General features: G+C 31.8%; 2 protein-coding genes across 3 annotated transcripts; both read right to left on the bottom strand.

The window, feature by feature from the left end:
- Positions 1-1,527: 1,527 nt before the first annotated feature.
- On the bottom strand, positions 1,528-3,084 carry LOC114374499 (60S ribosomal protein L38-like). Its single transcript, XM_028332154.1, has 3 exons — positions 2,928-3,084; positions 2,058-2,241; positions 1,528-1,775 (listed from the first exon to the last, which is right to left on the bottom strand). The coding sequence occupies exons 1-3, from the start codon at positions 2,928-2,930 to the stop codon at positions 1,753-1,755; spliced, it is 210 nt and encodes a 69-aa protein (XP_028187955.1). The 5' UTR covers positions 2,931-3,084; the 3' UTR covers positions 1,528-1,752.
- A 4,143-nt stretch (positions 3,085-7,227) lies between these two features.
- LOC114375407 (auxin response factor 6-like) lies at positions 7,228-14,117 on the bottom strand. Of its 2 annotated transcripts, none has more exons than XM_028333179.1 (14): positions 13,155-14,117; positions 12,662-12,774; positions 12,127-12,225; positions 11,937-11,993; positions 11,686-11,841; positions 11,496-11,580; positions 11,276-11,366; positions 10,729-10,893; positions 10,522-10,644; positions 9,863-9,938; positions 9,553-9,700; positions 8,264-9,408; positions 7,982-8,172; positions 7,228-7,694 (listed from the first exon to the last, which is right to left on the bottom strand). In XM_028333179.1, exons 1-14 carry the CDS (start codon positions 13,195-13,197, stop codon positions 7,496-7,498), a joined length of 2,691 nt encoding a protein of 896 aa, XP_028188980.1. In that variant the 5' UTR covers positions 13,198-14,117; the 3' UTR covers positions 7,228-7,495. The 2 variants fall into 2 exon arrangements, with proteins under 2 accessions (XP_028188980.1, XP_028188981.1); XM_028333180.1 differs by having other exon boundaries at positions 8,264-9,405.
- Between the last annotated feature and the right edge of the window lie 9,609 nt (positions 14,118-23,726).

Raw genomic sequence — 23,726 nt, 5'->3', positions numbered from 1 at the left:
TAATTTTATCTTGGCATGGTTTCAAATTTCTGCCTTTTCTTTATTTATTTTTATAGTGACTTAAGTTATGTGCTGGGTGTGGGGAAGGGAATAAGATATTGGGAAATTGACACTAAAAAAGGGCTGAGTTCACTTACCATTATTTCTCTTTTGTGGGTTGTAATGGTGGAGGTGTGCCTTTTGGTGGGAGGAAACCAATGTTTCATAGTTTATGTCCTGCGTAGTTTTCGTCTTCGAAAAATGGTTTAGGCAAAAAAGCTATAGTCTAAAGTTTGGAGATTCTCTCATATGAAGGATTAATTGCACACCAGCAGACTTTAATAATTTCTCCTAGTAAACATAGGATGAAGCTTGTAGGGCTTCACTATCAAAGGAAGTTTTTTATTTTCACAAATCAAACCTAAACTTCAAGTAGTGTTAAGCTCGGCTCAACTCATATATACTACTAATTATCCCTAACCTCTATTGTACAAAGAACATTTTCTTTTTTGAACTTGAGCTTTCTATTGCGGTAAACTTTATTATTATCTAGCATTTAGTTGATGTCTTGGTACTTAGTAGCCTCTCAGCACTTGATGGTAAATACTAAGAATAGAGAGACGTGTTAAGATGAATGTGAGCCAAGATGATAAGATGAATGTAAACTTTTACTATCCGACATTTAGTTGATGCCTTACTGAGCATCCTTAATGAATGAGGCAACAACATTAGGATAGATAAAACTTAGATGGGGGAGTCGTTCTCTAATTAGAAATCGATTTTTATCTCAGTAAGTAATTTGCCTTAGATTGATGTTAGAAGTCTGCACAAATTACTAAAATAAAAAACTTTAATTTCGGCCAAAATTTACTAAGGAACCGTATCTAAATTTTGCCTTAATGGTGTTTCCTGGATGGTACTACCATTTGTTAGGGTGCTAGAGTATTAAGGACCTTCAAACAAGTTGATCACCTTAACCTTTACTTGATTCTTTGTGATTAATTTCTCCCCAAAATAAATAAAAGGGCCCAAAGATATTATTTTGGACCCATATAACTACATCTGGACAAAAAAGAGACCTATGTAGTGTAGCAATTGTACAATGTGAAAGCTCACGCAAAGTAAATTTCCAATACCTTGGATAACGTTGAATCCAAGTCCTTCCAAGAAATCCTCACTTGTATTTATGTTAATCCTCGAGGCCTCTGAAGTTAGTATTTCAACTCACGCAGTGTATAATGCATATCACAGATCTAAATTGTTGATAAAATATATCTAACACTTAATCGAAAGCTTACTTTGAGACTTTGAAATAAACAAGTTTGCTTACATATTTAACAAGATTTACTCAGACGTAGGTAAATACATATCATATTTATTACTTTTCGCTATTTAAAATGTGCCACTGCCCAGCAAAAGCAAACAAGGGTACTTTACTGGAAAGAATCATATAGGTAGGGCTTGGGATTGATTACCCTAATGAAATATGGAACTGTGAAAAGGAAATAAACATATAAATAGGCTTGAAGCCTTACTGAAAACACCAAGTAAAATAAAACAGACAATAAATTCATATATATAGTTCCACAGCACTAGAATACTCCATTAGACATAAATTCAAGTTTCATTTTCCAAAACAGATAAAAACAACCATGTCTTAGCAATAATCTATAATAAAAGACCAACTGACAAAAATCTCAAGCTTCAACTACAGAGAATCAAACTTCAGAAGAATCAATGAATTGCTTCTTCTTGATCTCCCGCCCAGTACCTTTACAGGTCTTGAACACTCAAACCTGAAAAACATCAAAAGTATTATAAGTCGTAGTGCATAAAATGACCAACACCATATAGCACGGATTAAAATAATTAAAGAGCATAAGATATACACAGTTACATAATCATTGCAAAAGATTTAGGAGTCCAAAATTTAGTTGGTTAAAGAAAGCAAATCCCCTAATCCAAATTCTATGCAATTGCCATGGAAATATCACCATTGGCATTTGGCATACATATAATCAAAAGTATACCCTACTCAATCAAACAAAAAATCCCAAAATACAATTTCCATCACCAACCTGGAGGAAGAGATTGCTTCAATTTATCAGCTTTCTCTGGGTCAAACACACAAAGTGTGTAGAGGTACTTGGAGCATCTGACCTTGAACTTAACCACATCTCTGCTCCTCTTGATCTTCACTGACCTCGCATCCTTCCTTCTGGCAGTGAGAAGGAAATCCTTAATCTCGTGGATTTGCTTAGGCTGCATAGAAAGTACCACACAAGCAATAACAGCCATTTTAAAACATGCACAAAATATAAAAGCAAATAATCCCATATATATTGACCCCAAACTATGGTTTTAAATTACAGTCCACAACGTCAAGGTATTTTGACACTCCACAACCATGTGGCCACATTTTCCTGCAATGTAAAGGTTTTCTAGCTCACCGCAAACAGAATTTAAAACCCCTAACCAAGAGTAAACTAAAACACAGTTACAAAACTATTAGTTCTGCAACCTAACTACACAAAATTAACAGTCATCCAGATCCATGAATAAAGATCACACAGCACAAACAAGTACCAATGTTGCAATTGCAGGGAAAATAAAACACTGATCTCTCTGAAATCCAAAGTCCTAATTCCTGAATCACAGTAAAACCCAACAATTACCAAATCTAGTTACGCCCTCACTCACAATTCTGTTTCTATCAGCAACATTGTGTTACACTATCACTAACTTACATGTAAACCCTAACTTCACCTAGCCAATTCGAACCAAATAATTCAACAGAAAATCGACACTCAAACAAGTGTTCCAACAATCTTTCAACGAAACTCGAATAAAAAATGGCACTAGTTAATCAGTTTTAATTAGAAGAATAACTGAAACTGAAAAACAAAGACGAGAGCGATGTAATTGAGAAGAGGGAATCGAGAAATCACCATGATTACGAGAGACGCAGCGGGGACAGAGATCAAAGGCGCAACGAAATGTGATGTAAATTGTAAAACGCATGGCAAGTGCACCTCATAAACCCTAACCCTAGAGACTCAATCGCAGTCCTCGGGAAGCCCAAACCACTTTGTGGCTCGTGGGCCTCCTCCACTCTCCAGTAGGCCCAAGTAAAGGGGAGAGAAAAAAAATTTAGCCAGTGCTTTCTTCTAATTTGGAATTAAGCATGAAATTAGAGTTTTTAAGATTAAATAACGTTTCTGGTTTTTAGAGTTTGAATTATGCGTAGTTTTGGTTTTTTAATTTTTTTAGATAATTAAATATTTCCAATTTTAAGTTTAAGTAAGTTTAATTTTATATCATTTTTTTACTTAAAACTTTTAAACTCTATTTTTTTACTCGATATGTTTATAAATTTAATTGACTAAATTATTTCAAATATTTTTTTACCCTAACGGTTGCAAGATGTGGACACAGGTGTTTAATCGTTGGGTCTGTGCAAAAATTAGTTTGATAAAAAGATTAAATCGAACTTGAATCAAATTATTTTAACTGATTTGATCTTATATCCAAATAATGGAGTTAGTTTGAAAATTGATTTAGAATCAAACAGATTTTAAAATGGTTTTAACTAATTTTAAATTGATTCTAACACTAAACTTGAACTGATTTTTGAATTATTTTAAAAAAAATATAAATAAAAATTTCGGTAAAAATCAATTTAAATAATCAAACCAATTTTGTAGAAACAATTACAATCCATAACAACTTAGTTAAAATATACTAATATAATAATATAAATAAATTCCATACTATCATATAATTAACTTCTATAATAATTAGTCATCTCTATGCCAATTTTAACTACATGACAGTGGAAAAAATTTACATTGAAAATATATTAAAATTAAACTCTTGTATTAATTTTGATGTACATGAATAAGAAATAAAATAAGTTTAAAATAATTTAAAATTCTGCATGCAAAAGTTATATGATATGAACTTTTAATTCAAAGAGAATTTTTTAATAAAAATTAAAAGTTATCAAATTATGGAAAAGTTGGTATAACTCGCACGGAAGTGTGTTTGAACTTTTCTCACATTAGGTACATGTTTTATAAATCAGTCTTGGCACTATTTCTTATTTCTTTCAATGATTTATAACATTTTATCGCTATCTAGTTATCGTAAATCATAATTTAGTTAACTCATGATTGAAATGCCTCAATCGCATAACTTGAACAAGGTACGTACATTACATGGCATTCCCCAAGTAACACGTTTTGGCCTCCCAATCTCAAACGCCAATCCTGTCCATAACATATATTATTGCTACTTAATTAAGCCACAGAAGGACCCTCCGTAGCAAGAATCCGTACCTCTCGTACACAAGACTCGTTAGCCCAATTTGTTTCACTACCTTTTCAACATTGTATTATCAATTTCCTGTGTAGTTTTGTCATTCGTCCCAAAACAACTTGAAACGGTTTTTAGATATACTTAATATAATAGTTGCATAACTTTATAGGATGCTTAAGGAAATATTTTTATGACACACGAGTGGAGGTGCAGCATGGATTTTGTACAGTGGGAAACAGGAAACTTAAGATAAGGTGTGTCATGTGTGCGTGCACGTGTTAAGAGAGGTTAGTAGAAACGTTTTTTGTCATTGTGGGTGGCAGAGGAAGGCTAGAGAGACTAAAAAGTCAAAAAGATATAAAATTGACTGTGGTAAAAAATAATGAAAAAGAAGGATAGATCACAAATTCAAATTTCCTGTTAACAAAAATTAAAAAATTAATAATTAATATTTGCTGATAAAAAGAAAAGAAAAATTAATCCAAAGAAAAAAAAAGGGAAAAAGGTAAGTTATGATAGAATGGTGATATATATGCTATTCTAGTTCAAGAATATAAATAACTCCCTACCTAAAAATATAATAAAAAGGGTGGGGTTAGGGTTGTTGGGGGTGGCAAGGCAGACCCTACCTTTTTACTAGGAGTATTATTGTAGATAGTGCCCTACCTGGTCACCATTCCATACCCAGAAAAAAAAAGGGTCCAACAAATAAGGGAGCCCCACAACATGCATGAAAACAAATATTGTACTCAACTCCAACTTCTTTAATCACTCACCCCATTCCCACTGCCACAACTCAAAAAAGGAGATCCCAAAGTAGGCTCCTTCTACCACCCTCCTCTTCTTCCTTCCATTCATTCAAAATGTGAAACCATTTTCAAAAGACTAGTAGAACCTAAAATGATTAAATGAATTATAGCACTGCATGTGTGTACGGTGTGAGAATGAAGTTCTCACTGTCAAATCTCTGCCGACATCAACACGTTATAAGATGTTCTTTTTCCAACAAATATTTCATCAATTTATGGTAAAGAATAATTTAGATATGTAAAATTTTGGGGTCGTACGTACGTCTCGATTTTGTTCCGATATCATAAAAAATGAAATTTTGATTTATACTAATGTTTTGTATGTAGTTGGGTAAGGATCAATATCTTATACAAGAAATCCCATCAAGGCATGGCAACGAGAGAATGAGTATTGTTTTTCCAATTTTTGATATATCTGACGGGTTAAAATTTATTACCTCATTCTTGTATCCATCAGGTATAGGATATCTCCGTCCCCCGTCTCATACCTGATTTAAATTAGAAGAATATTTTTTTTTTAAAGAACATATTATAAATTTGATTTTAGAAAAAATAAATTGATTGTTAAACATTTATTTTCAACTACTTATATGTCAATAAATTTATTATAGCGCATGTGTCTACAAAAACCGTTAAGAAAAGAATATTAAATTATATAAGTAATAAAAATTCTAGGCCTTTTGATTAAATTATGCAAAAAAATTTAAAAATTTTAAGTGACGGGACAGTTTCGAGTTCGGGTTTGAAACGGATGTAGTAATTCTATACCCGTACTCATGCCCGATCAACTCAGGTATTACCTGTTAAAGTCGGGACGGATTACTCACGGGTACAGATTTTTTTGCTATATCTAACCCCATCAATTATAGATTTTAGAAAATATCCTAATAATTCAACGCTGAATTACTCCCACTCATTCAATTTATCAAACCGTTCATATTGACTATCTACACTGGATATTTTACATATGAAAAAGGGATTGGTTTGCATTACGTTTCACAATATGAAAACATTTTAAAAAAACAAGTTGTTAAGTTAAAATCCTCACGTTAAACATAAGCATAAAATAATGCAATATCTTGAAGTAGGCCCGCGTTTTTCATTGAATTTTATTCACTTTTATAGCTAACATTAATAAAGAGAAAGATGAATAAAAAGAATAAAAAAAAATCTTTGAATTATATAGCTCATGTACAGTTGGTATCCCAGCCACCTCCCTACAGTTCCCATTAATTGGTTACTCAATTCCTGAATAAATTAGCACAAGTTATTAGTTCATTTTTTTAATCTAACAACAATGATTGTCCTATTAAGTTCAACTTGTAACCAATGCTTTACACCCATTAAGGAACCAATGATATTTCTGCATGTTTTCCATTCCATGAAACCTGAACTTAGAAAAAGCAGCAAGGAATTTGGATTCTCAACATATTCCAAATACTTGAGAGGCTAGAGCATGAAGCGAGCATATATGATTAAGCAAGATCGAAATGGACAAAATGCACACAGCTTTCGCTTTGCCATTGATGAAGCAAAAGCATTACCAGCCAAGGTGAAAAGGGTGCATGTCCAAAACCAGGAACACGACAAAAGCGGGCCACTTTATCATTAATAGAAGGACATGGTGATTTGTTTTCCATCCCTGTATGATCAGAGAGACACATCACATGGCTTCGGTGTCCTCTTCATGTTCAAAGGGTCACATCTTCCTTTTTTCCCAAATGCATTTATATCCATCACTCAACAAGTCAAGTACTCCAACATCATCCCCACCAGTGTCATCTACCGTCTTAATTGACATGATTATAGATTTTACCAAATAATTCAACCAAAACTCTCTAAGAAATCATTAGTTCAAACGATATTAAATTTGATATCTTTAAGATTTTAAATTTAAATCTTATAAATAAATAAAAACATAATTAAAAAAAATTCACTAAAAATAATCATTTAAATTCTTACAGAAACTAATTCCCAACAAAATTAATAAATGTTTTGATGACAATTAAAGGTCAACAAGTTCAACATCACCTCCACTCCATTGCCTAGTATGCTTCATAGTCAAATCATGCACCCCCAAACATTTAAGCCAAAATAAAACCAAACTAGAAAGAAAAAGTTCTGTACAAGTTAGGAGAACATATCTCACGCATTGATTTCCTAACGGATTAAGTATCGTATATATTGTGGCTAGCACAATGACTAGATGCCATATAGTTACAGTATTAGTTTATGAAATGTCCTAGCAGGAAAAAACAGGAAAACATCCAAAGGCTAAAGAGTAGGCTATGTAAACTACACTTAGGCAAAGGTGCTTCCCACCGTACACAAAGAAAGGGTTGAGAAGTAAGGGTAATAATATTACATGTGATAGAAGAAGTGAAGACTATTTAGTAGTCTAAAGACCCCACGGTTGTTATCCCAGTGCCTAAATTTCTTGGGTCTTGACGGCTCACATAGTCATCACAGATGCCATTAGAGAGCCTTTGAATTGGAAACGAGTTCAACAGCTCAAGGCCATTGTTGCCCATCTGCTGCACTTCCTGAGGAGAAAGTATCTTTATGCACCATACGCTATTTACGAATTCCCTGTGACAAATATGTACAAAAAAAGGGCATTGATCATTTGATTTTTATAAAAAAATAAAGATACTTAAATCCACAACATATAAATCATCACCGCCATATGGAAGGCCAAAAAGCAATGTAATACAAGTTTATGCTATTCCATTATTTCCAAAGGTGTTAGTTAATAGAAAACATCGATATCAATTTAAACAAGTCTGTCATTTTCTATTCTATACTTGCAATTTTGTATTTGAAGGAAAAAGGAAGAGGAAACAAAGAATAAGGCATGTGAAGTATGAGAGGCTTACGGCCAGGGGCCATCACCAAGGAGAAGAACATCGTTCTCTCGGTCTACAAATACAAGCTGCCAGCCTGATCTCACAGGGTCCTCCAACTCGCCTTCAAGGCCAAACATTCGAGCGAGTTCACCACGCAGCTCATGGTAGCTGCTGAATTTAGTGATATCCAATGACCTTCCAAAGGACCCTGACTTATAAACCTGTAACAAAAAAACATATTAAGTAAAAGTGCAATACATGAGAATGATTTTTTTTTAATTGAAAAAATATTATGTCACTGGAAAAACTCACCTTCACAAAGGTTTTGTTCAGTGGGTTTCCTTGTCCTGCCTCTTCCAGACACTGCAGGAAACCCGAGTCGCCTATGTTGGGGGTCATTCCATGATTCAATGAAGAATCAGTCCGTGTGGTAGTATTCAGATAATTAGAAGATTGATATGGCAAGGTTGAGGAGCCATTGTTTCCACAGACCCCCTTAAGGCTTGACATTCCATTAGGCATGAGAAGGGACGAGGGCTCTATATTAACACCAAATAAGAGATGGTTTTGTGGATCATTGCTCCCTTCTTGGTCTATTGAGCACTCCCTACCAGGAAAAGGTGGTAAAGAAATAGCATTTTGAGACATGGTACTCTGTGGCTGCCCTAGCTGCTCCACCTGAGGTAGAACACATTGAGAGGCTCCGGAAGAAAGGAGAGGATCCACTGCAACACGCTTCGAGGGCCACCCACTTGAATTTTGAACAGGAATCCAAGAGCTTGTTCTAGGAAGGTTCAGGAGGTGAGATGTTTCATCCTGGGGAAAAGAACCCAAGATACTGTGCAGGGGAGAAACAATAGTAGTCACAGTGTTCCCGTTTGAATCAGAAAAGTTTTGCTGTTGGCACATGGAAGAGATAGCTTGCATAGGTGGTGATTGAGGTTGAGGAGCTGAAACAAACTGAGACATTGTAGAGACTGCACTAGAAATCTGTTGATTATCTACCACTTGATGTTGCTGTCGCTGTTGTTGTTGCTGGTGGTGATGATGATGCTGACTATTGAACGAGTGTTGATGTTGTAGATGTTGCTGAAGATGAGCCTGAGATTGTGGGGAATGTTGATTCTCTTGAGTATTTCCAAAAATCTGCTGAGGTTGTGACTGCTGCAACATCTGGGCCTGCATTAAAGCAGCAGTCCTGTTTGGGAAGTTCTGTGGTTGCTGAAATGGAAGTAAGGAAGCAGAATGCTGTTTGGAAGGATCTAAACTCCTCATGTCCTGAACAGCCGCAGCTTGGTACATGTCTGTTTGCATATTCAACATGGTGGGATCAAATCTTGGCTGCATCCAAGGATTAATCCCAATCCCCTGAAAATTAAGAGACGGAAGCCCTCTATCAGGATCTCGGAGCCACAACAGAGGTGAATTCGGGCCAAAATCGTCATCCTTCATGCCTGCTAGCATTTCAATCAAGAAAAAAAGTGGAGAGCAAGGAGAATGAGTTTCCATTAATGCATAAATGAAACACTCTTTGAAATCTTATTAGCTAGAACAATTAAATAAATAATAAAAAGTCCCCCTACAGGTGGCAAGAAGCTCACCATGGAATGAAGGCAGTCCTGGAGGCCATGGCCGTTTAAGCCTAAGGGGGAATGGAGATGGATACATAGGAAATGTAGTTAATGGCTCAATTTCCCAAAGAGACACTCTAGGTTGCCTGTCTCCAGCAGTGGATTCATCCCAGCCAACCTGCAATCCAAGCCAAAGCCATGTTTTAATTTTTAAAATCCTTTCTGAATAGAGAGAAACTGTATATGACAACATATTAGAAATTTTACACCTGAGATGTAAGATGCAGGCCAATATAATTATAAAACTTAAATAAAATATCAATAATGTTTCCTTACAAACCTTGACGGAGCGCCAATGTGAGTTTTGCCACCGGACAGGATCCAGGTCACTAATGCCAGTTATTGTACCCATGTATCTGCACAAGAAAGTTATATAAGTATTACATAATTACAATACTAACAAGCACACACTGAGACTGAGATCCATTTCTCTTTCATTTAATTGTAACGATCATACTTTAGGGTGGCATGTGTCAATGTTTGGTAAGCCATGACAAATAAGATACAAATATTGCCTTGTTTTTAGACACCATCACGTCTTAGACATGTTATTCCACACCTTAGAAGTTAGAACAAAACCCTCCTATTTATTTGATAAATTGAAGCACAGAACAAGTACAGTTGAAATTCACTAATCTAATATTTGTGATTTAAGTTCATAATGACAAGATTAGTGTTCTTCACGTTATTATAATTTTTAGAATACTCAGGTCCCCTTAGCATCTTGCTTCAGATTTAAAGCACTTCACATGAAAAATTACAATCACTTTTCTAAAGAAGCCAGCACTTTCTATAAATTTATGCCAATACTTGTAGCAACAAGGAAAAGACAACCATGTTTGTTTTAAGAAGTAATGCTGTATTCTTAACTAACATATCAAACATCAGAACGGAAAGTGTATATACAATACCAACTTAATAGAAGTTTTAAAAACCTACCTCCGCACACTTGACTCCTCTGTTTCAAACAGCATCCTGAACCGCATACCAACTGAAACTCGAGTATGATACACAGCTTTAACATACTTCGCTAATGGTATGACAAATTCTGAAGGGCTAGCACTGAATGTATGAAGAAGAAAACAATGTCATTCAAAGAAAATATTTCCATGACTTGAAAATTTAACGAAAGTGTACTACTTATACCGTGGATTATAGAAGATGGTGAAACGACTATTTGTTGCAGCTGCATGAGCTGCTGCAGCAAGAAGCCCCAAGTGCATACTATCACTTGACAACACCGAAGAAGGCATCACAGTTTGTGGTCGATTAGCACGGCGGATGCCAAGTAGTAGTTGGTTCTTTTCATTCCTATAGAAGAAAATTCACTTGAGTCACACAAGATAACATATCACATAATTACAAACAAAATTAACATCGTATTGTATATTATCTTAATAAGGCTATCAGATATAAGAAATAAGAAGCAACCACACATCTCAAAGGCTGAGCCACATGTCAATGAGAATGTTCAGTGTAATGATGTATTCTTTTTTGAATGGCCAGGCCAAATGACATACAAGTCACATGGCCTGGTTCAAGGAGAAAAGTCAATCAGCAAAATAAAAGCCAAAGGAAAAATTCAAAACTGAAATGATGAGAAACTCAAGGTGGAGGAGCAGAAAAATATTAATGTAGTCCAGAATATAGCAGCATGCCACTTTGGGGGGATGGAAACAATAAAATTACTTGCCAGATAAACAGCACAGAATCACCAGCAACTAGTCTTTTAGCACTCACAAAGACACTCCATCCGGTTGTAAGTAGATGCCTTTTGGGCTGGCCTGCAAGGGAAAAGAAATAAAAGCCAATTTCAAACATTGTAAGCAAGAAAGAAACATAGAAGTCTCATACTGCCAGAAAAATTCCCACATATGCAATCAAACTGCAGGAAACTCAGCTTTGTAACTCACCCCGGAAGATATGCCTGAATTTCCACTCATTACCATGCAAATCCCTTGCAATTAATTCTTGAGCAGGAGGTTGTTGAGAGAAATCCTGCATGGTCACAATTATAAATTATAAATTTGAGACCTGATAAATTAACAGATTTGACGAATAAGTTGACTTTTTGTGACATGTTCTTTTTCACAAAGGTTTTACCAATGGAGGAAACACTTTTTCAGCTGCCCTGCGAGGCACAGAGAATCCCCCATGTGTGCTTGTGTCACTGGCTGTCAAAGTTTTGCAGAAATAGTTTGTTGGCTGTTTACTTGGGGTGCCCAGCTCCGCTGGCAGGTATGCCTCCTTTTGCTCTTGCTGCAAACACGGCCTTAGTTAAAACCTGAATAACTACAAAAGCAGTAACACTAGTTATCACTTAAAAGTTAAGACAGTGTTATCACTTATCATACAGGATTCAGAGGTTGCAAGGTCATTTGCGCGTACACTTCATCAGTCTCCGCATCAGCCTGAACCCCAAATAAACAAACAGATAATTAAAGACACAGGGTGCAGGAACCAACAATGGAAAAATTGAAATAATCGGAGGCCAAAACAAACCAGACTTGTTACTATATATAAAAAAATGTAAATAAATCATACATGCATAGTCATATTATGAAGTTGACAAATGAGTTGAGGAGGCAAGCTTGGATAGTTTGGGATATGAGCATCTACTTCCTTGTTGGTCGACACAGCCACCTGAGAAGAAAAAAAAAAGTGCCAGAGTAAGGATATATATGTGCATGTAGTTTATGCAGAAAAGGTTCATGTTGGTGGTTTCTGGGAGGAGGTAAGTGAAGTTACTTGATTAGCCTTTCAACATTTCAAGACTAAAGAATTGAGCTTGGGAACCAGTTAAGCATAAAACCACACATGGTTCCCCAGAGTGAAGGAAAAAAACAGGTTTTGCTAAACAAAAGTGTAACAGTAAACCCCACCCCATCCTCCAAATTAGAAGCAATACGGAGACAGAGCCAAGAGACAAGAGAGCATCATCCTCATGCCCAGAAACACACAAGATTCGCATTATTACTTTATTCTCTCAACATTAGTTAAGAGAATGTTACCACAATGTCCACAAGGGGTAGTAGCAAATCAAATACAATAATCAAACATCATTATATATTTTACTCACCTGTTCACTGTGACCTTGTGGAAAGTATACCACGCGGCTTCCAACTGCTGGTAAAGAGACAAGGGGACCAGCACATGCATGCCAAAGTTCTGAATCTAGAACTCGATTTTCCCCTGTAAAATCCCACCCCCAATGTCATCAAAACATGGAATAAAAAGAGCCCACACCAACACAACACACTCATTTTGACATAATCCTGCCAAATCCAAGATCTTATAACCATCAAAAACTTTTTTTTCTGATCCCTGAGCTATAGCATAAACAAGAGAAAACCATAGCCCAAATGGTTCAATTTCCACATCCCTCACTAGCCATGTTAGACGTACAAAAGACTTCATTGGCATGGCTAAACATATTAACACAAAGAATACACACTCTAATCCCCCGAGGATTGTTGAGGTTGCAAGAACCAGTTTACAGAAAGGTTGAGAAGTGAAAATTTCAAAGAAGAGATGAAATATGGAAGAAGAAGAAGAAGATATAAAGTGTTTACCTTCCTGGGGTGGAGGACTAAAACCAGCTGAAGAAAGTCTCATTTGAGCAAAAACAGAGGCTAAAGCAAATTAGTATCCCCGAAATTGAATTCACAATCACAACACTACCAATTAAGCAACGAAATTCTCAGAAAATGACACCCTCCACCACAAAACAAGCCGTGCCCTCTCTTCCTTCCTTCCCACAACAGAATAACATTCTTTGTTATATTTGTCCCAGTACTTCACACCCTTTAAAATCCATTAATACCAACAAGATTCCCACGTATGAACCTTCAACCAAAACCAGTGTCACAAGAAAAGACAATTGCTTTACGCATCATTCGGTTCTAGTTTTCCTTAACCCCCAACACTCCAGGTTCCAATCCTCAACGAAAGTCCTCATTATACACAACACAATCTCTCAGAAATACACGTGGCTTTTTTCTGCCAAATTTAGCAACAATCTGAAAGAGCAACGAGACCCAGAAGAGGAACAGAGTCGAAAAGCACACAGATCTCAGAGAAAGAACAGCGAATCCAACAAGAGAGAGAAAGTGTTAAAGGATCAGTGTTTGATACAGAGGAAAGAGCGTTGGGTAAAGAGTAGTACAAAAACGAGAGTCAGCGTTTGGCTCATTAGAATTCCGGTAATGGAAAAATGGGAAGTAGAAGTAGCAATGGTTGTGTTTGTGCTTAGTTTTTATGGTTATGCTTTGTGGTCATGGTCATTGGTCATGTTCATGCTACTTACTAGTACTACTATACTACTTCTAACTTGGTGACCATGCTACTATAGCTTTACCCTCCCTCTCTCTCTCTCTCTCCTCCAATCAATCACAACGCAACCGCCATTATTTTTGGGGTGTCCTTTTAAGAGGGGGAAAGAGAGTGGTACGAGTGTTTTTCCATTTTTTCTTGGGAGAGATAAAGAGAGAGAGTGTGTTTTGCATTTTTAACAATTATTACCTTTCGTGCCCACCATTTCATTTTCAGACAACCAGGGAGGGAGATTTTAGATTTACATTTTTCCTCTCCCACCCTCCTAATTATGGAATAAACTCTCATTAGTGTATGTTATTATCAGATATGCCACACATTTGTTTTTATTTTATGAACTTAAATTTTCATATTTTATCAGAGTTTATTTAAGGGATTGTTATTGGACTTATCAATCTATTTATTATTGGATTGTAAATATTTTTTTACAGTGCCCAAACTAGCTAAACAGTCAGCCGGGCCATTACCCTCCCTAAAAGCATGTACAATTCTAAGAGACCAATTTCTGTGCACATGTAAATATTTAATTTTATAAACATTTGAGATGATTAAGTTCTAAATGATTTTTTTTTTACAACCAACGAGAAAAGTATGTTAAAAATCTCATATTAACTAACGATATATTAAAAAAAATATATACATATAAGTAGTGAACAATTCTAATCTCGATGCATATTTGTGTATGTGTTACATTTAAAAATTATACAAGAGAAAAGCATAAAAATATATTTCTTCTCTGGATATTAAGTATTATATTATTTGTTAGTGTTTCCTTTTTTGTTATAAGGTGGGACTGTTTGGGAAAAAATCTTCCAGATTAATTTAGTTCTAAGGCAATTAAAAAGTATTTTATTTAAAGTTTTAATCAGTTAAAATTATAAGTGTTTTAAATTAAATTGGAAGTTACTCACTTTAAGAATAAATTTAATTTTGAAGAATATTGTCTGGGTGTGAGGGTAGAAGTAGTATAGTGGAAATTGTAAGGCCAGCTTTGGCAGGAAGTCCTCATTTAAGATAAAGTTGTATCAATAGCAAAATCTAACTGCAGGTGCATTGATTTTGACAATGCAATGACCCAACTGGGAGAATCCTAAGGTAATGAAGATACAGTGTCATATGTTGTTAGTCAGTTATCTCCTTAGATGTGAAATGAAATCCCAATGTGGATGACTTTTGTAACCCACCCCATCTTGAAATTTCCCTTTGGTCCCCGAATAACTTAATATTTTGGAATTTATATTTTATCAAACTAATTTTGACAGTATATCAAGTTTTTATTCATGTTTTAAAGAGTAAATATTTTATTAAACTAGTTTTGATAGTATATCAAGTTTTATATCAAGGTTTAAGGAGTAAATTTTTAGCTAGGTAGAGAGCGAGAGTAGTCCTACCAACCAGTTCACCAACGATGACAAGTGTCCCAGTTTTTATCGAATAGGCAATCAATTGTTAAATATTTTATTTTATTTGTTTCTTTATTATTTAGTAACTAATTATCATTTAAAAACATTAAATCTCTGCACACTTATTCGTAGTATGCTATAAAATTTTAAAAGTAACTACATATTTTACTTATTTTGGATGAATTGTTTAAAATAGTTGATGATTTTGTTTACAGGCAAATAAAATTTTATTACAAGGATATAATATTTTTTGTGAACTAAAAAAAGTTTGGAGAATTTATCTGTTTCAACTTTCAATTTAAATTAATAAGAATTGAAAATAACTTTTAAATATTAAAAGCTCCGGACTAAAGTAAAATAACTTATTTTAAAACTACAAATGTTTCTGCTGATTCATCTTATTTTGGTGAAAAAGTAGTTCATTATTAATGCATTTACTATACAACATATGTTGTTTTTCTGACTCTAGCTACCCTTATATTCTGACAAAATAGGTAAGGAAAATAGCATGATACATAAACAAAATAGGCTTAATTTAGTTTTAAAAAATAGTATGTTACAACATATGCAATTCTTTCACCCAAAATTTTTATTAGTTTTACATCTGTTCATAGTATTATAGTGAAAACAAAATAGTGTTAGTTTAGTTTTAAAAAATATAATTAAAGCAATGTTTTGTGTTTCTTGTTTCACATATTTTACAGTAAAATAACACTTAAAATGCACGGGAAAGAATACGATATTTATGAAATATATTGTTTTTAGAGTGTGGTTACCTTTCTAAAACTTTTGTTTGTTTGGAAAAGAAACAAGAGATATTTATGAAATATAATTCGAAGATGTTTTTTGTAAAATCATTTTTGTTTAGAAATATTCCATTTACAAAATTGTTACCCTCTAATATAATGAGATGGTTTTGGGAAACTGACGTGAAAAATATGTCGTAAAAAGTTATTTTTTAATAGTGATAATACCCATGATTTTTTTATTTACAAATATTATTATTAATATATTAGTTTGAACTTATGACATTTTTTTCTTTCTTATTTTAACATTAAGTAAATTTTATATCTTTTACATTAAGTAAATTTTATATCTGACTTATTTTAAAACAAAAACTATTGTAATGGAGCTGGCTGCCAAACTAGCTAGATATGCAACTGAAGAGTAAGAGTAGAGAGTAGAGACCACTCTGATTCCTCCCTGTCAGCCTGATCAGATTCAATCAGTTTATTCCCTTCCGAGTATTAAGTCACCATTTGCCTTCTAATATTGTAGTTATTAGAAGTGTGAGTGTCAATGATGATTATTGTAAGCTTTAAATATTGAATAAAAATATCATGCCCGATTCACGTCCATCTCATTAATAAGCCTGGACCTGTTTTTTTGACAAATTCATAGTTCCCTTTTTTGGGAGATGCTAGCTCATTGTGCAAGAGCATGTTGGGTCTATATATAAGTGTTTACGAACTTGGCTTGATGACAAAATTAATTTAGATTAAATTTGACTTTAAACTTTAAAGTGCTTTACTTTTAAAAACATATATACATCTCGAATATAAAATGTATTCAAGCTTAAATTGAAATTCTCAACTTAAGATTAAAGTCATACTTTTTTCACTTTTAACTAATTAAAGATGACTTACTGATCCAAAAAAAAAACTAAACATGACTTAAAAAAAAATAATTGCATATGGTTGAAAACTATGCATGTTTTGAAACAAAAATCACATTTGTATGGTGTAAGTATGTGTTTAGGTAAGAGTTTTAAAATTCATTTTAAATTGAAGTAATTTGTATTTAAATGTTTTTATTTTAAAAGTAAATTAACAGTAAAACATAATATAATTTTTCCATCTAATACAAAAGTTACGTATAACATGTTTGCTCTCTCATTTATAAAAAAAAAATGATTCACTGGAATCAGAAGCCCCATAGCTTTGGAGTATTTCAAAAATCAGACGTGCAGTGAGAATTTTAGATGCACACCTTTTATTCCTATCCAAATACTTAAAATTGTTTCAATTTAAAATCAAACACAATTAATTTCTCAATATAAAATTAAATATATGAATATTTATCTGAAATTATATTAAATAATATTTATCAAGAAATTTTAGTTTAATTAGTTAAACAAGATGTGTGATATTACAAATTTTCTAAAATCACGTTGAATCAATTCTTACATATAAAAAAACATTTAAAAGCAAATAATTCCTCAACAGGTATGCACGTCGATATGCACATGCACCTTTTCATCAACATGAATTATTTAGTTTTAAATATTTTTTTCATGGTTTAAATAATTCCTAAAAAAATATTTTTTTCCATGATTTACTTTTAAAAAATATTTGAAATAGTTAAGCCAAAAACCCAAGTCGATATGCAGACTTTTCATCAACATGTATTTTTGCCATGATAATTCCTTCATGGGCAGCAAATGCCGACGTCGATAATTACCACATGATAATTAATTAGTGGCTTGTCTTTAACAACGAAACCAACTGGTAGCATCCACATACATCATTGGTCGCATTGACCATATATGGTGATGAAGAAGAAGCTGTTTTGACAATAAGTGCTTTTAACTAATAATTGATTTGGGAGACCAGTTATTTTCTAGAGAGTGAGAGAGTCAGACACACTTGTAGTTTGTTCTTTATTTTATTTAAAGTACTATTAATTTGGTCAATTTAGTCACTCATGCATCTCATATTTTAATTTATCGTTTGTTTCTTTCCGTCAATTTTAAATTATTAGTGTCATTTTCATTAACACCGTCATTATTCCTTCATCTTTTCTCTTCAATAATAAATGGAGGATGATGCTTCTCGCAGCATTTCTAAGAGAATGAGTCACGATGAAAAACGTCTAAATTAAAAAAATAAAAAAGTCATCACCAATTTATTTAAAGTGGTGTTTTTTTCTTCTTCATAAAATTAACTTGTCTTTAAAAATGAGTTTATAATTGAGAACTTTCATTTCATAAAATACACACGCATTCAGAATAAAGGAAACAGAGTTTCATTACACCTCTTAATAATTAATATATCCTTTAAACATTTGTTTAAGCCCTAAAAATAAAATCAGAAAAGTGAAATTAAGGATGTTATTAATAACAAAAATAATGTGAAATTTGTTTTAGTTTGATGGTGAATTTCCCTATTGGGACATATCTCTCGATATAATAAAAATTTAAAAGATTAGACATTTATAAAAAAAAAAAAGTATTCTCCAGGTTATTTTTGACACAAAATCAATCTTTCAGATTGATAATGCAAGTATTCTTTAGTTACAAAATCACTCTTAATTTCTTAAGTAAATATATTTGAAAAATTCACAAAATGAGAATAAAAATCACAACACAATAACAAATAATTTTACTGAGCAGATGATTGAGCTTTTTGTTGTTTTTGTTGCAGAATGTTTCGTCCATAAGTCTAGAGCTTTGAATCAAAGTGTTGTTCTATTGAATACTTCGTTACTTCTATATATCTTCAAAGCTTCAATGTGGAATATATAGGCTTTACTAGAAAGGTGACTATATTATTGAGAGTAAAAATTTGTTGATAATTTTCTGTTTAGAGCACAACACGTGTTGCTTAATTTTGATGTATCCACTTTTGATGAAGAAAGAGAAACCCAAAGGAACAATATATTTTTTCATTAATATTCATTTTGTCTTCACTACTTATACAAAAATAACTCGTAATAAAACATATTCTTCAAAACTATGCTCAAGCTGCCTTATAATATATACTTGAAATCCAAATAATAAGGAAATTATGAAAATGTTGGACTTACCTCATCTTTGTCACCTACATTGAACAAATGTTTAATTAACATGATTTTTACGTCTAAAGTAAGAAATATGATACCTATATCATCATTTGAATATACTAAATTTAAACTCTATCTATGAATACTCAACTACTCCTATTTTCATAGTACCATGTTGTCTTCTAATATACAAATTGATATGTATTTGCTCCTACTCAAAAGTTTTTATCTTATTATTTTGTTCTTACTAAAAAAAAATATTTTAGACTTTCGCAAACAATATATCCACCACTTAAACATTGATTCATTTAAACATTAATTTCTTTAACAATAATGAGCTTAATAAATTAAATATATATTATACTATTTACTTGCTTATAAAATTTGTGAAAACAGCCAAATCATTCATGCAGAGAAATAACTATCATGCTAATTATTTTCTAAAAATATATAATAATTGTGGAACGAGATAAATGATGAATTTGTCAGAAAAGAGTTAATGTGATTTTTGTGTATCCAATATTTAATTTAATATTATAATAAATTGTACTAATTATTTTAAAGATTTCATTAAACTACATTTTTTTCTGTAAATGTTAAAAAGAAAAATTAGTGTAACTACATAGAAAAAAAAAAGTAATAAAAAAATTGAGTGTTGAGTGTAGAAGAGTAAAAAGATGAAAATTCCATCCATTAGTTGAGTAAAAAAAGATGGGACCCAATGGAGAAAAGATTTGGTGATGGGGCAAGAAGACAGTGTACAGTACAATGTAGAGAGCTGTAGCACTTTTTTTATTGGTCACTGTCCAAGTTGTACGTGTAGCAACTAGCAAACCACACACGCATTTTATTGCTCCCACCATTTCAACCTAGTTACGCCCTTCACAAAACAAAATCAATCTAATTTCTCAAAAATGAATAAATATATATTTGTCAAAATAAAACTACATTTATTCTCAATTTAAATTTATGAAATATTATCTATAACTATTATTAATTAATTAAAGTAATTACCTTTTTTATTTTTAAACTATTTTTTAATATATATAATCATTTTCATTTTCTTTATAAATTTTCAAAATGTAACTACTGTTTTTCCTAAAACAAATTGTTATTATTACTTTCTTTAATTATTTTTTCTTTTTTCTGTTTGTTTTTTTAAAAAAAGATAGAAACCAGTATCAAATAAGAAAATTTATAAGTTTTAACATAATCTGTGTACTTTTAAAAAACATAACACCATATTTCCCTTTTTCGCGTATGTTTGAAATAACTTTTTTTACAGTAATATTTGAAACAACTTATACAATTATAAATATATAATTTGTTATTAAAAACCATTCATTCACGTTAAGAAGTTTTATTATTTATTGTAATAAAGATAAAATTTTGAAATAGTAAATATAAGTTCAGTCATAATTTTAAAAATCTTATCTCTAATATTTATTTAAATTTTTATTGTTAACAATAATTTTTTTATTATAATAATTCTATTTTTCATATGCATAATTTTATCATCACTAATTGCCACATGTGGCATCCATGCATCCGCTTTGTCCAAACCATTCATGTGAAAATATGTGCATCCGTATAAGGATCTTTTACCGTTAATTTTTCAACTGTACACGTCTTAAAACTTCATTTTTTTCAACGTTAAAATAAATCATGATAATATAATATTCACCGACCACTAGATGCATACCTACATCCTTTGCAGTTGACCTAGATTGCGATATTTGATATAGATTTTTTTTATAAATTAAATTATGACAAGAGGTTTTTATTTTTACCTATAAAAGTTAGTTTTTTTATAACTTATTTATAAATTAATATTTTTAAGAATATATATTCTTTTAAAATGATTTTTTTATTTATTATAAAAAAAATCTTGATAAATATTAAATAATTAATTAAGTTTTTAATCATCAAATTATGGGAGTTTTGAATTTTTGATCTCTTAAATTATTTTTTTAAAAAAATTGGTTCCTAAAGAATTTTTCGTTATTAAAAATAATTTTTGCCGTTAATAATCTTTAACGGTATTGAACTATCACAAATATTATTATAGATGGTAGATGGGGAAGATGAATTGTTACTTTGCATAGCAGATTTTTTTATAAGTGATTATTGTATATTTATGGATGTTTGAAGTCTTAGAGTTCGAAATGATTATTCTCTTTTTCTTTTGCATTTTCATGATATAATATTTTAATTATTTATATCTAAATATAATAAAATTTATGTGACATATTAGGTGTATATACATAAAACATATTTGAATTTTGTTTTTTTTATTATAAAAATCTATATATACAACTGCTTTAAATAAACATTGCAGCTTGTAATTGTTATAATATAATAACATAAAATTTGAATAAATTACAACATATAAAATAAAATTACTATAATAATTTTGTATCATATACATAACGTTACATTTATTTTAATCGAAGAGTTTGATATCAAGCATTGTTAATGTAAAAAAATTACCATTTCAATTAATAAAAAATATCACCAACATAAATTTTAATGTGATTATTATAATAATTAATAAATTTATGATATATAATGATTGTCAATGATCACTTAACCATTTTTACACAGTAAATCTTTATGTATGATTTATTTATAATTTAATTTTTAAACTTTATCATTAACTATAAAAGATTGTGTCAGAGCAACACACAACATGCAATAAAGGTTAAATTATTAAAAGTAATTGTATGTACATATAGAAGAAGTTAACAATGCATTTTTTAATATTGATTAAAATTTATTATAAATTATGAATTTTGATGCGATCATACTTCTTAATTATTCAGTGACTACTTTCTCTTGATTTAATCATAAAACTCATCAAAATTAATAATTTTTAATAAATTTTAATTAATCATAAAAAAAATATTAGAAAAAATGTAGTTAGCATTCCTCTTTCTCTATACATGGATAACCACGAACATGCAGGTAATTAAGGATAAAAAGCTTTTGATCAATCACTCGCCATCATGTCAAACAGCTGAGAAATGTACAGTAAACTTTTAATTAAATTAATTCAAATGCACTGCACAATCACATAATGCTCCTCGGATCTATTCAAGTACATTTCTTTATTTCAGCTTAGAAAATTCGTAAGAAATTATCGTCTCGCAGTATCCACTAGAACTACGACAACAAATTCAGTAACTAGACTTTTTTCTAGGGTACATACTTTTCATAACATGTTTCAACTATGACTATTTTCTTTGAAAATGGTGTATGAATGCTTATGTGCTACAAGATGCGACACTATAGTAGAAATATAGATAAAAAAAAAGAGAGATAAAATGTAAATATAAAAAAAGAGAGAGATAAAAAAACATGAAAAATACTAATTAATTAAGGATATATAGTACATATGTTTATATATCATTATTCATTTTTTTTTAAATTGGTGCGAAATATGTATAGACTTTATTAATAACTAATTTTTATAAAAAAAAAATCTATTTCGTTGCTTTTCAATGTAGTCTGCCCTACCAAACTATATTTTTCCATCCTCTTTAATTTATACAGTAGATATCATATGAGAACCGATGTAGAACGTACGTACATGCGCGATTTTCTTAAGATTCGGTGTTTGCAAGTATTCCAAGACTATTGAATAGATGCCAACAAAGTCATACATTGTGGAGTCACCTTCACGAGCGAGGTTTGAATTATCACATATATATGCAAGTACAATCTCATAGAATAGAAGTGAATTGAATTATTAGTTGAAACATCAATGTCCATTGCACAGCCGCGTCTGCCGTGGGAGATTGTGGGCGTAGGCTACATGTGAAGGAATTCTTCTTCACATTCAGAGAAGGATAAGATATGCTTTTTATGTCATTTTTTATCAACTGTGCAAAGCAAAAACAAAACACCGAACTAATTGCAAAAGCCATAGGTTTTGTCTAAGGCATAAGTGGCAAAAAAACCCATTGGGAATTTAGCAAAACACAAGGTACTGATAATTCAGTTTTTGCAACCAACATATGGTCTGTTTTCATGCATGGAAGATATCACTTGAGTACACGCAATTTGTTCAACACAGTTAGTGAACTCGAAAAGTGGAGGGTGTCAAGCGTGTGGGTTTCGGACAATGCCCATGATCTATTGTGTTTTCCTCAATTGTGTATAACGTGGACCATTGCTGATGGCAACTTTACAATTACAAATAGGGAATGCAGTAGAAACCCAATATTGAGGTTTCATGTTTGGATTAATACGCCTTCAAGATGACTGAATCAACTTGCTAAACGTATGAATGTTAATTTCTATCATTCTTTAACGGGCAATACTGCATGGAAGAACTTTGAATCAAGGAGGCAGGAACAAAAAAAAAACAATTAGTAAAAAAAAATATTTTTTTAAGCGGATAACATATGTAAAAAATAAAATGTATAACTATTTTTCTTTAATGAATAAAAATATAAACTAACATGTGATTGAACCCTAACATCTCCCCTTAAATATGTGATTAATATTCAATCCTCAAATTTATATATATATATATTTATTGAGAAACATTAACTCTTTAAATAAAATTCAATATCTTTTAAAGACGAGTCTTTGACTTTTGGATTGAAAAATATTCGGATTAAAAAA

This window comes from Glycine soja, chromosome 11, assembly GCF_004193775.1.
Source record: "Glycine soja cultivar W05 chromosome 11, ASM419377v2, whole genome shotgun sequence".
In the NCBI taxonomy this organism is placed as follows: domain Eukaryota; kingdom Viridiplantae; phylum Streptophyta; class Magnoliopsida; order Fabales; family Fabaceae; genus Glycine; species Glycine soja.
Note: the sequence above shows the minus strand (reverse complement) of the source record. Positions and strands in the feature narration are given on the sequence as shown.